The 15974-nt window shown below is 57.4% G+C and overlaps 4 protein-coding genes across 4 annotated transcripts; all 4 read right to left on the bottom strand.

Moving 5' to 3' along the window:
* Nucleotides 1–1323: 1323 nt before the first annotated feature.
* On the bottom strand, nt 1324–3401 carry BESB_058580 (putative peptidyl-prolyl isomerase FKBP12; the record flags this gene model as incomplete). The annotated part of the gene is made up of 3 exons (XM_029364272.1): nt 1324–1412; nt 1746–1851; nt 2532–3401. The coding sequence occupies 3 exons, from the start codon at nt 3399–3401 to the stop codon at nt 1324–1326; spliced, it is 1065 nt and encodes a 354-aa protein (XP_029218980.1).
* A 1359-nt stretch (nt 3402–4760) lies between these two features.
* BESB_058570 (uncharacterized protein) lies at nt 4761–7817 on the bottom strand (the record flags this gene model as incomplete). Its single annotated transcript, XM_029364271.1, has 7 exons — nt 4761–4966; nt 5160–5289; nt 5811–5927; nt 6165–6550; nt 6694–6787; nt 7181–7278; nt 7724–7817. 7 exons carry the CDS (start codon nt 7815–7817, stop codon nt 4761–4763), a joined length of 1125 nt encoding a protein of 374 aa, XP_029218979.1.
* Nucleotides 7818–10015: 2198 nt separating this feature from the next.
* On the bottom strand, nt 10016–12304 carry BESB_058560 (uncharacterized protein; the record flags this gene model as incomplete). The annotated part of the gene is made up of 1 exon (XM_029364270.1): nt 10016–12304. One exon carries the CDS (start codon nt 12302–12304, stop codon nt 10016–10018), a length of 2289 nt encoding a protein of 762 aa, XP_029218978.1.
* A 146-nt stretch (nt 12305–12450) lies between these two features.
* Nucleotides 12451–14874, bottom strand: BESB_058550 (uncharacterized protein; the record flags this gene model as incomplete). Its single annotated transcript, XM_029364269.1, has 1 exon — nt 12451–14874. The coding sequence occupies one exon, from the start codon at nt 14872–14874 to the stop codon at nt 12451–12453; it is 2424 nt and encodes an 807-aa protein (XP_029218977.1).
* Between the last annotated feature and the right edge of the window lie 1100 nt (nt 14875–15974).

Genomic DNA, 15974 nt, shown 5'->3' with positions numbered 1-15974 from the left:
TCTCTATCTCCTCGGTAGTACTTGACTGTTTGCTGGATTTCATAGTGATGCATGTGGAAGCGGCCTCGGTCTTAAGAGCGAATGAAGGACGCGTGTCTCGGTCCGCTGAACAGGGGCTCTACAGCTAGAGGCTCAACTAAGGACGGAGAAGCGAGTGACGCGTTTGAATGCACCGAGAAGACGTTTTGAAGGCATACTTCTCATTTCTGTGAAACAGCTAGCATGGGTTCTACTACTGGTCTTCTGCAGTACCAAGACTACCTACTTGCACCAATAGATGCGATGCCTTTCACTATCGCGGGCACTCCTGGAAACCCAGGCATAAAATACATCAAGTTCGCAAACACAGATCTAAAGCAGCAAGAGCGCTGTGTATATTCACTATGCCTGGCAGCTACTTGAGCAGGGGATGCGAGCTAACATTCCCCTTTTGGAAGCGAACCACGCCGCTTCTTGTACCTGGCGATCATCAGCTGGATGTCAGACTCGAGGGAGCACGCGGGAGACGACACTGGCAAAAAAGGGCGTCCACACTCTCGTGGGACCACAGGAAAGCCGTGTGGAGTCATTGGCTGCGTCACGAACCAGCGGCGGGACAGATGTTTTGATCGCACGTGCGTAGAGTGAGCGCGCAGCGACGGGAGTGAATCGACAGAACGGCAACACGCTCTCACGCTGTTGCGCACATGGCGCGACCCCCAGTTGAAGAGTTAACATCCTGCCGAAGAGATGGAGACCGACCAGGTCAAGTCGAGCACGTCATTACTCGTTTAGATGTGGCGAAGCAGGCTGCCGGTTGCCAGCAGGGGCCGTCTTCAAGACTCTGCCACTGCGCAAGTGGAATGACACTTGCTGTGTACCGTTTTAACAACTGAGGGCGGTGTTAGGCGAAGCAAGAGCGTCAGAGAGGAAGCACGCGAAGGGTCTGAGATGAGCATGTGTCGCTGTGGAATCGAGACAAGCTCAATAGTAGAAGCCGCGAGGGCAGAGTCATGCACTGACAGCCACGGAGGAAAACACTCCTGTGGACCGTGCTGCGACGAAGTGGGTACGACTACACTTACTGCAGTGTGGATGACGGAGGGAAACCTGGTAGCAGTTCGAAGAGGCAACAAGACGTTCTCTTTATGCGCTGACTATTGCCTCGGTCCACCCCCCTTGCAGAGGCGTTGTGTGTACTCAGTCTCATGTCAGTTCGAATCTGTAGCCTGGCCTACATGGGAATCCTCGAAAGCGGGAACGAAGAGACTCGACTAATCTTTCAAAGAGTTCCAGTTCGTTTGTGCGCGTTAAGACCTAAAATAGCTTAGAAATAAAAGAGATTTACTGCAGGCGCAGCAACTCAATCTCAAATTGGAGATCGGCGTTCGGGGGAATCCCCCATGCTGGGAAGCCGCTCGCGCCGTAGCCCACTGCAGAGCAGGCAGACACACAGACACACACGCGAAAAACGTTGAAATACACCGCGAAATTCCCTTAAAAGACATCGCCACTTGTACGACCCCTTCGGTATTACGCGAGTCTACACTAGCTACGCATGACCTAGACCGCGTTCCCAAACAGGTGACCCTGCAGTCTCGATGAAAACTGCGACGCAGGCAAAGCTAATCAAGTCTCCTTGGTACGAAAACGCGCACTGTCTAACCGCGAAGCGACTCTGACATAGCCGCGTGGGGCGTTTTCAGAGAGTGACCCTACGTGAAGCGCAGCACTCGCGCGGCCGAATCGGCGTGGAGATTCCTTACTGCTTGCAGGGATGCTGATGTGGCGCGTTTCGCCAACGGTCATGCCGAGGACACCCTGGTCCCAGCCAGCAATGACTTGCCCGAGTCCGGCTTTCCACGTGAAGGGCTGAGAAGCAGAACGAAAAAATACTCATCCCCGTGTGAGCCGCACGCGAGCGGATACGCAGCCACCGCACATCCACACGCCGCCACGGGGATCATAGCCCGAGTGGGTGCGATTGGAGATGCCTTCCAGTGCAAAGTATCCACGGCAAGGTTGTCTGGTTGCCTCTATCTCCAGACACGCGTGCAATGCATGTACGGCTTAGTATATGCACACGCGTGCTTGACCGGTAAGCGGATTCGCCTGCGGAAAAAAATCATGTCGCAGTCCGTAAGATGCGCTTGGAACGGCCCTAGACCCCACAACTCGTGTACCGGACAGTGCAGTCCCCATTGGCAAACGCGACTACGGACAAATTTCACAAACAGCTCACACGCTGCGGCACTTTCGCTTGACAAGCGAAGCGGCCGCGGAAACTGTGGAGTCGCAGCGCGCAGCTTAGAGCCTGCCTCGCGGGCGGCTTCAACGCTGACATGAGGAACGACAGCGTAGGAATACACGCAAGCGTCAATTCACCGGCTGAAGTGGACACCTGCCGCGCGCGCGCCGCGCGCGCCCACGGAATGCATAAATATCTAAACCGTCGAATTGGGCCGCCAGAGGGCCGGGAAAGGGGCAAAGCACAGCACGGATCCAGAATTTCAGAGCACAGAACGAACTCGTGAGGATTTCCGCGCGCTCACCTGCTGGCCAGGGTCCTTGGTGGACCAGAACTTCTGGCTGGTTCCATCCGGTCTGAGAACACTGCCTGTCGCATGGACTGTCGCAGCTTGTCCTCTCTGCAAAGTGGGGCCTGTGCCGCGCTTGATGATATCGTACTGGAGAGCTGCAAGCGGCGCCATTTTCTTCTGCGGCGTGTTTTTCTCACTAGACGCAGACTGAGGCCCTGTGTCGCCCTTCACTTCTGTGGTGTTTCCTCCGCGTGTGTCTTCTGGCTTCTTCCAGGAATCTCTCCTCGCGCTACCAGACAGGCCTTCCTCAGACGGCTGAGCGCGGTTCTCCGGTTGTTTCTCACCGCGTTCGGTGCCAGATGACCAGGCAAGAAGCGCCGGCTTTTCAGAGAAGGAACCAACGAACAAAGAAAGCGAAGCGGGGAGCTTTTCGACGGTCTTCAGCGCACCGGGAAGCGCTGACAAACTATCGGGGGCAAAAACAGCCACGAGTGGAATTGCCAAGCAAGCGAGGAACGCAAGTGAAAGAAAAAATGTGATGATTGAGGAGAAAACACACCTCCTGCATTCGCTCTCCTTCATGCTCTCTCCCTCGTGTTGACCATTCACCACCGCGTCCGCACACTCGAGCGTCAGAGGGTTGTTCTTCCCCCACCTCTTTCGAGTGGTCTGTCTGGGCCGCTCCTCTGCTGCAATGCTCTTCACATTATCAGAAACCGAGTCACTGGAGGCTTCTGACTCCTTGTGCGTCAGGTTTCTTGTCATCCTGGGCACAGCTTCGCCTTCGGTTGCAGCAGTTCTTCCTCGGCAAGTGGTTCGCCCGTCTTTCCTCGGAGTTTCTGTCTCACTGACACTGCCCCCCGGCGCGACAGCAGCGGCCATTGCCGCCGCACGTGAGGCGGAGCGTGTCTGCATTAAAGGAATAAACGAGAGAAAAAATGACTCTCCTCCCGTCAACAACTCGAAGGCAAGAATAGATGGGTAAATGCACAGTTTAGAAATGGGACTGTGACAAGGGAAAAAAACGAACAAGTCAGGTTCTGGACAAGACGACGGAGCGGGGGCACACAGAAATGGCACGGGAAACACCGAGTCAGAGGAATCGCGTAGAATCGCGACACCCTACCCAGAGAAAAAATTGCTAGCTTTGCATGCCGGCAAAGATGCGAAGAGCAGCAGACGCCCCATCACCTCACTCCAGTGGAGAGATGGAAAAAGCGTGTGCTGCTGCTGTGGAAAGTCTTCCCTTGAAGACTCGAGAGAGCAATTACCTGTTCGATCTTTGACGGGTACGACGAGGAGGAAATCTTCATCCCACCAATATGGAAGTTGGCCTGTCAGAATAGACGGTGCAGGTGAAACGTAGCATCATCCCAGTTGCTCGAGGTGATCCGCCAATGTTAGGGCGCCATTCCGGTTCCTTAGTTGTGTAGCGGAAGCCCGAGATATTGAAGAAAATGCGAGTTCCAGAGGCCGTTCAAGCCTCTCTTCTTTGATACAAGAGTGCAATTCTTCCACAAAACTCCATATCCTGACTGAGAGCTATCTGTCCGACTAGCACCTCGCAACACAGAATTCGACCGCAGGGCGTTCTGCCGTACCCCGCGTTTATTCTTGCTCTAGGAGATTTTCACTTATCAGCCACGCTCCTTTGGTCGGATATCTAGGGCATGCCGCTCTACCTCACGTCTTCACTACTCTGCCCTCGAAGCTTTCAATTCTAGACCAGCTGGGACTCTATAGCGGCGTCAACGTCTTGCATTCGAGCGTCTTGTTTGGTTCAGGCAGCTTGAATACTCGCGCAGCTGATTTCAATCGCGGCGAAAGATGTTCACAAGCATTGGAGCGCCGCGAAATACATTCGGAGCAAACGATGACACAGAGCATACATGTACGCAAAGCTGGGACGCTCTGAAACTATCTGCTGACCCGCTTTTCTGGGGGATTTGCCGTTCACGCCACATCCCGACGAGCGTCAGGTGTCAGACATGGAGGCAAATGGCCGTTCACGCACGCGGAAGCAAAAGCGAGACGACGCAGAGCATTGACACCTGTGTACAACTTGTCAAAAACTTGAATCACATATCGTAACCGGGTCCCACGACGTGCAATAGCAAAAACTCTGAGAGGCGCACGGTATCGTTTAACTCATCGTATTGTACGTGGTCCGGAGACACGGCTGCCTAAGAAATAAACAGGGCAGACACATTCTGTGTGTTTTGCACACATAGTTCCGCTTTTTCACGCATTCACCCTGCCCGCGGACTGGAACGAAGTGCTGTGTAGAATATCAGGGACGGGAAGGAAAGCGGAAATCTCTTCAAGTGCGTGCCCGAGGCGGTAACCTGCGAGAGCAATCTGACTGCGGCTGAACTGCCGCACGTCCCTTGTGTAGGGGCCCGAGGGGACGTACGGGAATTGGGGCGTGAATGTGTGAAGATCCACTTCTGCACGCAGCAGTACACACGATAACTCGACGAAAAAATCAAGTGGTGCGATCCACCCTGCAGCCGACGAAAGCCATTCCTGTTCCCGGGAATGCACAGTCATTCCTCTCCCGGTGTACCCCCCCGTGACCGGCGGTAACCGACTCACTCCAGGGTTTGAGGACAGCAAGGTACAACCAAACAACGAACTTACCTCTGTAAGCAAGTGCCACCCCGAGCTTATTCGTTTCTTCAGCCATACTGCGGAAGTTCGGCGCCAGATACTCTGGTGTCAGACGACTAACCACGCTTGCTTTGGGGAACTCGCGCATTATCGATTCAGCCTGCGGCATGCCAGAGCACCACCAGGTTGCCACAATTTTGATAAAGACCTCATAACGTGGGGGACTCCGAGAGTCCGGCAATCAGGAAAGGAAACAAGGTCCAGCGTGACTGTTCTGTGGAGTCGGTAGCAATTTCGTTGACCACCAAGGTCGAAACATGCAAGGTCCTAACGCAGTTCTTTTTTGATGCTATACTCTCTCAGACGTCCTCTGTACGACAGGTAACATTAGTATACTAAGCGCTGACACGCCGTCTGATTAGACAGTCTTGTCCCGAGCTTCTACACACAGCACGCACGTATCTCATTTTGACAGCGTCGGCAGGCATGCAGGCGCGTGTGCTAAGTTCTGCGAATGTTAATTCAGGCAAAGGTTTTCTGAAGCTCCAGTCTCGCGGAGTGCAACCGAGGGAACCACCTAGTGCGCCAAATAAAGCCATGATACTTTGCCAAGTGGTGGATTCCCGTGTCAGCACGTGTGGAAACATTACACAAAACGAATGCACCCAGCGCATACCGTACCTCTTCGAGAAGCTCTTCGTCTCTTATATCGACCGCCCGCTTCGTATACAAGTCCCCAGCTGCGTCCCAGAACGAATGGAGATTCGTCGCTCTTCCCTTGGGGCCGATGACTGGGATCTGCAGGAAAGGAATCAGATCAGCCGCGGCCACCAGTACCGCCCGTATGGGGGACACAGTTCGTGCCGATGTACGAAGATTGATTTCAGAAGGGATGAGTCACAGCCATTGCTAAAGTAACGCCTCATTCAGTTTAATGTGCTGAGGTAACTCTATTCGTATAATATATATCTCTTCTCCCAAAGAAACTCAACTCCTGGACAAACAACAGAGCATGCATTCCCCGTCTTTCCTTACCTTCGACCCGAAACGGTCGCCGTCGGGGAACGCCGGAGAAAAGGCCAAGGTGGTGTGGAGAGGCTGGTGGATGTCGCCCAGAAGGTGAATAAGCATCCGCAAGTAGAAATTTAGAGAGAGGACAGACCCCACGCCTGCGGGCCCTCTACCATCGTTCGATTCAGCGACATGGACCCCTTCGGAGGCCTTCTCCACCGACGGGCTGTGGCTGGAGTTCACTGTGCCCGCAGAGGCTGGGGCCAAAATCACGGCCAAGCTCAGAGCGGACACTGTTTTCCGGAGTGAAGCAGACGGAGGAACTTTGCAGTACGTATCCTCCAGCTTGGCTGTCGTCGGCGTTGTAGCGCTGAGCCCTTTCCACGCCATGTCGAGCAAAAAGTCGGCACCTGCACAGCCACATCGGAAGCAATGCTTGCCATAAGTGTTTTAAGAGAGACCGCATTACGCCTCCTCATCCTTCTCAGCCGCAAAGAATCCCTCGTCATTGTAGCCGCGGATGCTTCCCGTCGCAAAATGCATCGAAACTCACTCCGCTCGTAGATCGGCAAGAACGCATTGAGACCCTCCAGTTGGACCCCTGCCGGGTTATATGGTATGTTTACACCATGCATGAAGCGAAAAATCTGAAAAAAAGGGCACACAGACGCAGAATGCGAAAACGCAGGCACATGGATGCCTGCGCTGTAGACTGCTTTTGCTCTAATGCATACTGGCATCCAGAGTGGATAGACCCCCTCTTAGCGACATAATGACGTCCGAGAAGGCTCCCACGCTTCAGAACCCTCCAGCCGTCGTTGCGTCTTGGTGCCAATCAGTATTCGCATGGGTCAAGAAACACATGTGTTGTAGAATGTAGTATATAGCATATCTGCCAAGAGGGTCTCGGGTTTCTTGAAAGATTCGCCTCGCCTTACTCCTGACGGGAGTGAGGCATATTTTGATAATATACACGTCGCTCTGCACGCACGCTTCCGCCGTGCTGCGGCAGAAAGTCGCTCTGTTTAACGCCACTCTACCTCGAGAAAATCGTATCGGTTGGTCACATCCGCAAAGGGTGGCCCTTTTGCGTTTATGCTATCGAGCCAGACAGCGGCGTGCTCAATGGTGGCCTGGCCTAGTAAAAACGTAGACACAGCCGCAGCAGCGTGTCGCCGCGAACCTAGGCGCCGTCGCCTCACGGCGCGGAAGCACATAATGCCAGCGTGAGACAAAAGCATTTAACCGTTGCGGGCCTCTAGATGTGAAGGAACAGCCACTAACCGACAGCTACCCTAGCAGAGTAGTCGTTACGTGCCTGGAACAAAGACACAACCCGCCTTCCAGTGTAGGGCAACCCGTGCACACTGCATACGTCCCGAGTATCGCCGCCCCTCATGAAGCAGGGTACCATGCACCCTAAACCCTTACCACTCAACGTGTAAATGTGTTCCCTGGTGGGATGCGGGGAAAGGTCGCAAACACTGACTAGACCAAATGTTTGCCTTTGCTGCGGTCGATGCACAACGCTATCCCTGCAAGACGGCACTCGTTGGCGTCACGCAAGCACGGGGAAGACGTACGAGGATATTGGCCCTGCCAGAGTCCTAAAATGTAGTCGATCTTAGCTTGGGCGAGAAGGGATAAATTACTGCGGGCGATGGACGCGATGAGCATGTGTGGCTGAGGGCAAGCAACCCTTCCGGGGAGCAGACATCCACTTCGTAAAACGATCGAACCTTGACATGCGGTGACCCAAGTTGAGCTCCAACGCAGCGATTTATTAATAAGGCAGGCGCGCCACTTGTCGGGGTTTGCAATCATGATCTACCTTCAGCCCTAAATGATACCGCCTGGTGACAGACATTCTACTGCGCCTACACACACCCCAGCTGAGGTCCTTGCCAGACAGATGCAATTCGATTCCACGAAAAAACTGTCACATTCTTGGACCCCATGGGGGGCATCATCACAGGCGGCTCAGGCAGGTCAAGAAAACGCGCAGGGGACCCAAATAGGGATTACATTTGCTTCGGGATGCCGAGGCCAGAGAAGGCGTCGCATGAGACTAGCAGTGGGGCTGACTAGCGCGATTTACTTTCCTTTCTTTTAGCTTGTAGCCAGAAGACGTGAAGATTCCCCTGGGGATGCGAACCACAGCACGTTCGCTAAGCCGCTTTATCAAGCACGTGCTTGCTGGATAAATCAGTTTCACGGGGCGTAAAATCACTTCTCGCCTGTTTGCAACGCTGAGACATCGCACACTGCCTTCGTGGAATGAGTCGAGTCCTCAAGTGGTGCTTACCTCTGCGTGCCAACCGAGAACGGGAGACTGCACGGCGAGAAAGCATGCTGCCGCCAGCAGGAAAGTCCGGCGTTCTGCCATGCTGCCTCTGAAGATGCCGGTCAGAAAATTTCGTAGGCTGACCCTTTCACCAGAAGAAGTGGACAACAACCTGCCGGGCTACAGCTAGATGGTCTGCATCGGGGCCTCCAGACAGACAGACGTGTGGCTCCACTTCCTATCGCGCGTCGGGTAGTCTCCAGTGGACAGGAACTGCGCTCGTCGAAATAGAGGGATCCAGCTCGCGAGAGATGTGTGAATCGCTGGATTTCGTGACAGGAGGGCCGCACCGGGGGGACGGCTGTCAAGCCATGTAGGACGACGTTCGAGACGCCGCAAACGGAGAACCTGTCGCGCGCTCTTGTCCAGCGGTCCAGAAAAAGGTTTGCTCACGCACGGAGTGCTTACTCAGGTGGTTGGCGACCCGGTTTTGAAAGGAGTTTGAAGTACCTCATGAAAGCACACTTTTCGCGATGAGGAGGCTCGAGACATTGCTTCCACGTGCGGCATCGCTCTGCTCTTCCTTTCATATCTGGCGACTGCAGTTTTGTGTGATGGGCACTATGCTCCGACCGCGAGCCGCGGATGGGTCTGGGGTGCACATACGTGGTGTGCTGTTTTCCGGGCGAGCGCATCTACATCGTGGCGCCTAGACATCACTTAAAGAAAAAGGCGGCGAGAAAACAGATCCTCATGCATCAGAAAACGCCCTCAGACAAGGGGTTAGACTGAGAAGCACAAACGGACCTCGTGCACACTTCACGGTGTTGCAGGCGTCGCCTGGCGAAACAGCTGCGTTTACTCGGCCCGTGCGCTTCTGCCCCGTCGCTCCGCAATCCGCAGACCCCCCATATCCGAAGAGAAAAACCAGACGTTCATTGAAAGACGCCGTGCGCACCAATGCTGGTCTCACTTGTATCTGCAGAACGAGCGCCACGCCGCGCTGGTCGGACCGCCTCAGTCCCCTGGGTCAAGACGATATATACCTATGCTCTAAAATTTACTCAGATCGAATTTGCAGCGACCTCTTTTCAATTAACGGCCAGACGCCGGCCTATACTACGGAAAATTTGAAGATACCTTACATATAATAATTACTGAGTTTTATACATTCAATCCAAATGGTCGATCTTCGCTCGAATGCAGCTTCGTTCAGAGTCCGCATGCCCAGACTGCTGCGGACACCGCCCACAGAGAGCGACGCGAAAAATGGAAACGCGAACTGTGGTTCGCGTTTTCAGGTTGCAGTGCACTGGCGTCCGTCCGTTTGAGAGAATTGACGAAGGAGGTTGGCCTCAAATGCAATTGATACCGCCACGATAACGCACGCGCACACGCGAAATGGAAGACAAGGGCTGCGTGCATCGCTACGACCACAACTTGAGCAGAAAGGCACATGCACTCATCAACTGCCGGAAGCGGCATGGCGGCTTCGCCTGACGCGTCGGACCGCATCACGCTTTGTCTTCACTGTAGCTACCCAAACAAAGAAACATTTGTAGCGATGGGGCATCCTTTCTTGGGTCGTCCATTACGCGCGCGTCTCATACGTCATGAAAGTCTCGAAGACATACTGAGCCCGCCGCACAGCCACTAACTCAAACTGAAGCGAGAGCAGCACCGCGTGAAGTGCGCAGAGGCGGGCACTCTGTGACAGCAAACAGGAGCAACACTCGTCTTCACTCGTCCACGAGGCCTCCTCCACGTTCCAGGCCGAGAAATTCGTTCCGGGGTCGCCTCGTAGAATGCGTACTTCAACGCGGGTCACACTTGTGTATACCGCGAGCAGTTCCAACAGAAATCTCCTGAGATTTCCTTCCCCCCTTCCGTCAACAGCGAAACACGGAGCCGGAACAGCGGACGCACAGCCCCCCATCTCAGCGTCAGCCTGCCCATCGCGAGCTAGTCTTCCAGTTGCTTCTCCCTGAATGCCTCGCGGTAGAAGTTCTGTCTGTCGCTGAGGCTGAGCGCTCTCGGCGGCATGAGCCCAGAACTCTCGAACCGCCTCCGCCGTCCCTCCAGGCACCCCACGCACAGCCCCCAGCCCGCTACGTCTGCCTGCGGACGACGAGTTAGCCGTCAGGTCGAGTTCCGCAGACATCGCAGGCGGACCGGCGCTGCACTCCGCGTTCAGGCAGCCGCCAATCGCTCCATGTTTCGCACTGCCCTCGGAGCAGCGCGGCGTGCGAGTCGTCCCCCCGCACATCGAGCCGGAAGTCTCCGCAGGCGCCCCGAGACCGCACAGCCCAGGTGGAACTCTCTCTTGCCTCGGCTGCGCCGTGAAGAGCGGAGAGTGCACTGACCCGGTGTCCTCCCGCTCCACAGGATCCACAAACAAGCGGACGACTTGGAGCGTAGGGCGCAGGGAGGCGGGTAGCTTCCAGAGAAGTGCGCGTAGAGACGGGAGACACGCCTCTGAGATCCCTACAGAAAGAAGTCCCGAAGAGCCAGACTCTAGCGGAAGTTTTGTCCTGCAGACCGGCTCCTTACAGTCAGCGAACACGCAGTCCATCGCGATCCCCTGAAACCCCTGGCGGAGGCCAGGATCCAAACACAATGCGAGAAGTAACGCCGTGGTATCGGCTTCATTGCCTCCGGCCTCGCCAAGGGCGAAGCACGAGGCGCCTTCCTGCGCCTGAGTGAGCCGCCGAAGAATCCGATCTTCCTCTTCTGCGGATTCTTCCCCCGAGGCTGTTCTGTGGTCGAGCCTCACTGGCGCGCCCCGCTCTCGCTCCCCTGTAAATTCTGAGCCTCCCTCTCTCGTCCGGTGCAAGGTAAATACGCATCTTCGGTCTACTGCGTCCAGCCCTTCGCTAGCACCTGGATGCCCTGGCTGACAGCAACACTTCGGCCGGCAATTCGCTCCCGTCGCCCGCATGCCTTGGACCTGGTGTGCGTCCCTGTCTCCCACTCCACTGCCGCGCTCGGCCCTCGCCCGCGTCTCGCCCTCAGCCCGCGGCCGCTGCGCGCCAGTCCGCTCGCCACCCTGTGCAGCGTGCGCCGCGAGCGCCGTTTCGCCGCAGCTGTGCGCCGCAGCGTTGGCACACGCTTCCACCGGAGGCAAGCAGAGAAGAAATCCCGGCAGCTCGCCAAGCAGCCCTCGGAGATACTGGCTGCTCCATACACGCCATCTGCGGAGGCGACCGAGCCGCACGAGCCCTATCTGTCTCTCGTCTGCGACCTCGGCAGCCCGCTCGGTCCCCCCCTCTGTTGATCCTGAAGTAGCGTCACACGAGGACTCCTCTCCTGCCGCTTGGCGGCAGATATGCACACACGCAGGCGCGTCCGCCGATTTCCCTTCAGGCGCATCCGCAGGCGACGAAAACGAGGCGGGGCAGCCCGACGCCACCGAACTCGGCAGCTGCACCTGGACTGCAGGCAGCAGCGGACTCGGGCGTTCGAGCCTCTGCGCGGACGCGGCCAGGGCCCTACCCTGGATGTCTTGTCCTGCGTTTGCGCGAGGGCGGCGGAAGTCTTTGGCTGTCAACGCGCATTCCAGCGATCTGCCTGCGTCCTGCTTCAGCCACAAGCGAGCGCCGAGATCGCGGCGATCGGCGCAGCGATCCGAAGCCTCGGGCAAATGGCTACTGCTCATCAGCGGGATGGATGCAAGTTCGACGAACGCCTGAAACCGCGCCTCGCGACAAACGACGCCCGGGTTGCCCACCGCGTCTCGCCCGTCGCACCGGGAGGGCGTCTCGTTGTTTCTCACGCTGCGCGCATCCCTGACTCTGGCATTCTTGGCCGCGAGAGGAGCGGCTGCACAGAAGCAGCCCAGCCTGAGAGGCGCGCGGAACGACGACCGGCCTAGAGCGGCCATCGAGACGCCAGACGAGCCCCTCTCTTGCAGTACGAGGGCCGCACCCTTCAGAACAACCTGCGGAAGAACACAGACCGAAGAGAGCCTGTGGCGCGGCAAGACGCCTCCGCGCGAGGCAGCTGGACGCGGAGCCGACGTGGCTGCAGTCAGCAAGAACGGGCACACCCCCCCCAAGGCCCTCCCCCAGGGGTTTCCAGCCCTCTACTTGCTTTGGCGAGGACAGGACAGATGCCTTGTGCATCGCACGAGGCATCACGCTGGAGGGGCTCAGTGCGCGCACTGCCGGTCGTGATGTTGCCAGCCCCTTTGCTACAGTTTTTCTTTCGTTGAGAACTCCGACAGAACGCGGAAACTGGAGACAGGGCGCCGGGAGAATCTGTGTGCGGGCACGTGGAGAACAGGATGTCGCCGTAAAACCGAAGCGAGCAGCCCGGCAGCGCGGCCGCCAAGAGCGACTCAACAGCCTCCCAAGAAAAGCACCCTGCCCCCGAAGCGGGAGTCGACCCGCAACGGAAACTGCAACACCGCAGAGAAGGAAACCGTGGCGTTGGGGACACCGAGAAAGGATCGGCGCCGCTTGCAGCGTCTCCCGGTTGCGTAAGATACCTGCCCTGAGCAGAATGTTTCTCGGAGTGAGAAGCACCTCCATCTCCGCTCGCGGCCGAGGGTCGCGAAGCGCGGTGCTCCACTCTGCAGGCTGGCTGCGGGTCATTGTCCTCGCCAAGACAAGCAGCGCGGAGACAAACCGCCATATCGGTGGCACAGTGGTGAGCAGGATCGACTTCTGAAGGCGCGCACAGGGTGTGCAGGTAGGAAGCGCCGCTGTCGGTCACCTCCGCTCTCTCCAAGGAGCTGTCACCTCTCACTCCGCTGCGCACCCCTCCGCGTTCCGCGGCGGCGGGCTGGTCAGCCCGCAGACCCTCACCCTCAGGCGCACTGATGCAGCGACCACAGCCGCTGGCGCAGGCGAGCCCATTGCCTCTTCTTGAACATGAGCCAGGCTCTGCGGAGCCTGCGCTGGACTCTCTCGAATGCCTCAGTGCATCCTGTCCAGGCCGTGAGTCAGCGCCCCTGCGCTGGTTAATAGGCGCGTCTCTGCCCAGCAGGCGGGCGCCGACGAGGAGGCCGGCGGTCTCGGCAGGATGACGCGTGACGGCGGCAATGAGCTGCGCGGCTTTGGGGAGGATCCAGGGGTCGTCGGTGTCAACAGAGAATTCTTCGAGAGCTGCTAGCCACGACGTCGGGTGGATTTTTGGCTCGGGTTCTGCGGCTGCGGGCGACTCGTCCGCGGGCGCGCGTGGCTCCGCCGGCGGCTGCAGCCAACTCGCGAGACGGCGCTCCTGGAAGAAGCCCCTGGGCGCGACCACGAGCCGAAATCGCCGCAGTCTCCGTCCCTCGCCAGCGCGAGCCACGACCCTGTCGACGGACTCTCCCCATCCCGCAGCGGTAAGCATGTCCGCCACGACGAGCTGCAGCTCTTCGCATTTCCGGCACGCGCAACGCCCCAGGAGCTCAAGCACGCCGCTGCACGGACCTGCAGCAATCGCGAGCTTCTTCAGTTCGCAGAGGGGGATGAGGCTCGAGGCCGCAGCGACGCCGCGGCGAGCTGCAGGCGCCGCCCCGTCCAAGGAACCGCTGGCCTCTCTCTCGTCGCTCGCCTTGCGAGCCGGCGGCGGCAGGCGCTCGGAGCACCTATCCCCAAAAGAAAAAAATCGAGGCGACAGCGGGGGGTGCGGCGCGTAGAGGGCCTCGCTGCCCCCCTGTACGTGGGCTGAGCTCTGCAGACTGCAGAGAAATTCTAACACTTCCCTTTGGCGGTGCTGCTGCTGTCGCTGAGAAGTCCATCGCAGAGGACTGCACAGAGAGACTTCTCGAAGCGTCGCTGCGTTGGCTCTCAGCAGCGTCTCCCACAGGGGCAGAGGCATGGCGGCGAATGCGTCAACCCCCACCCGCAGGGAGAAAAGGCGCTTCGACACGAGGGCCGCCGCCTTCCACGGCTTCAAACCGAGGGGAAATGGCGGCGCTTTCCGACGACATGGCAGCTGTTTACTTGCACTCCTCGACACTAGCGGGGCGCCGCCGCCGAGAGGCAATCCTGGTTCAGCCGGCGACACAAGGTCGCTGTCGAGCTCGGACGAACGTTCCACGCAACGCCGACTTGGAGTTGGTCTGGCGCTCGTGCCCTGACACGTGCGTTCCTTCCTGGCTTCAGTAGACACGCTGACATTACGGCCACTTGGGGCGTGACCTGCAGAAGACAGAGTTCCTTCGAAACTCAGCTCGCCCAGAGGCGGAAAGACGGGCGTGTCGCAGAGGCAGTGGAGAACTAGGCCGGATACGCAGCGCGCCTGCCGGCTGAGGTCGGTCAGCAGAGCGGCGCGGAGAGAGGACGAAACAAGAGAGAGGTTGCAGAAATCCCGAAAGTCCAGCAAGGAAAGCAGGCAGTCCAAACACAGTGATTCCAACGTCTCCAGCGGCGACAAGGCACAGGAGGAGTTCCCAGCCGCGCCAGAGGACACCGGCAGGACCCTGTCTGTCGGAGTCTCCCCGGTTCTGGCAGCAGGTGCCATGGCCTTCTACAACCGTATCACCGGCTGCGGGGGTGTGCCGAGAAGCGGCTGGCACGGCATGTTGCTCAGCTCCCCAGCAACTCTAGCGCTTCTTGAGTTCGTCGTGTTCGAGACTCCAACAGTGCAAGCTAGTGTGCGTCCGCACACGAAGGGGACTTGGCACAAGTGAGACGCAAACGTGTGAAACCGATTCGAGAAAAGAAAACATATGGAGAAATCCGATGGCACGAATTGAAGAGCGGTGTGTCGCTTCAGTACCCGACGCGGCTTTGAGTGCACCTTAACAACACGACCAGGAAAGCACCTGCTGGTCGAGAGTTGCACAGTAACGGCCTTCGAAACGCGGACATTTGACAAGACTCCAGTTAAAAAAATCAATTTTCCGTCCTGCAAGCTCCGTAAATGCACTACATTTACTAGTGTACTTTCCAAAGCTGCGATGCAGCTATCTCCGAAGACATGAACTCTGTTCGCGACTTGCGTAGCTTTCGCGTGACCGCCCGCCGCGAAAAAAGACCGCACCCGCCTCAACCGCATGCACTCCCTGAGCTGGCTCCTACCTTGCTTCGCAGCAATTGCACCTCGTCTGAGGCAACACGAGCCTCTTGCTCAACACGGCTGACGATGAGTATTTTGCCGATCTAAGCGTGTGTCGTGCAGCTTATTGCGTTCTCAATCGGCTCATGCCCTGACGCCGTATCCGTTTGACGGGCATTCCTGCATCAGGCGTATTCACAAAGTCAGAACAGGCAGCAGTGGCTTCTGCGCCGCTCTGTGTTGCATTAAGAGTTCCCCTATCCTGCTTCGTTTTTCTGTGATAGGCGATGCTCCACACCATAAAACTGGCACAGATTACACGGACGATGGTTCAGTTAAGTCGGACTGTACCGTTCTGACAGGGCAGACTCGCAGCTCAGCTTTTCCTTGTGCGTCGGCATCGAATACGTGTCAGCTATTTCTTGGAGGAAGCTCCGTCGAGCTGTCTCCAAAGCGGGTAGGGGAGTGCTGCAGGTGCGAGCAGTGCCTTCACCCTAAACGACAGAGCCTCTACCCACAGCCGGAGGCTGGGGCTCCGAGAAACAGTATCGGGGCGTTCTCTC

The sequence above is a fragment of the Besnoitia besnoiti genome, chromosome V (assembly GCF_002563875.1).
Source record: "Besnoitia besnoiti strain Bb-Ger1 chromosome V, whole genome shotgun sequence".
Classification (NCBI taxonomy): Eukaryota; Apicomplexa; class Conoidasida; order Eucoccidiorida; family Sarcocystidae; genus Besnoitia; species Besnoitia besnoiti.
Note: the sequence above shows the minus strand (reverse complement) of the source record. Positions and strands in the feature narration are given on the sequence as shown.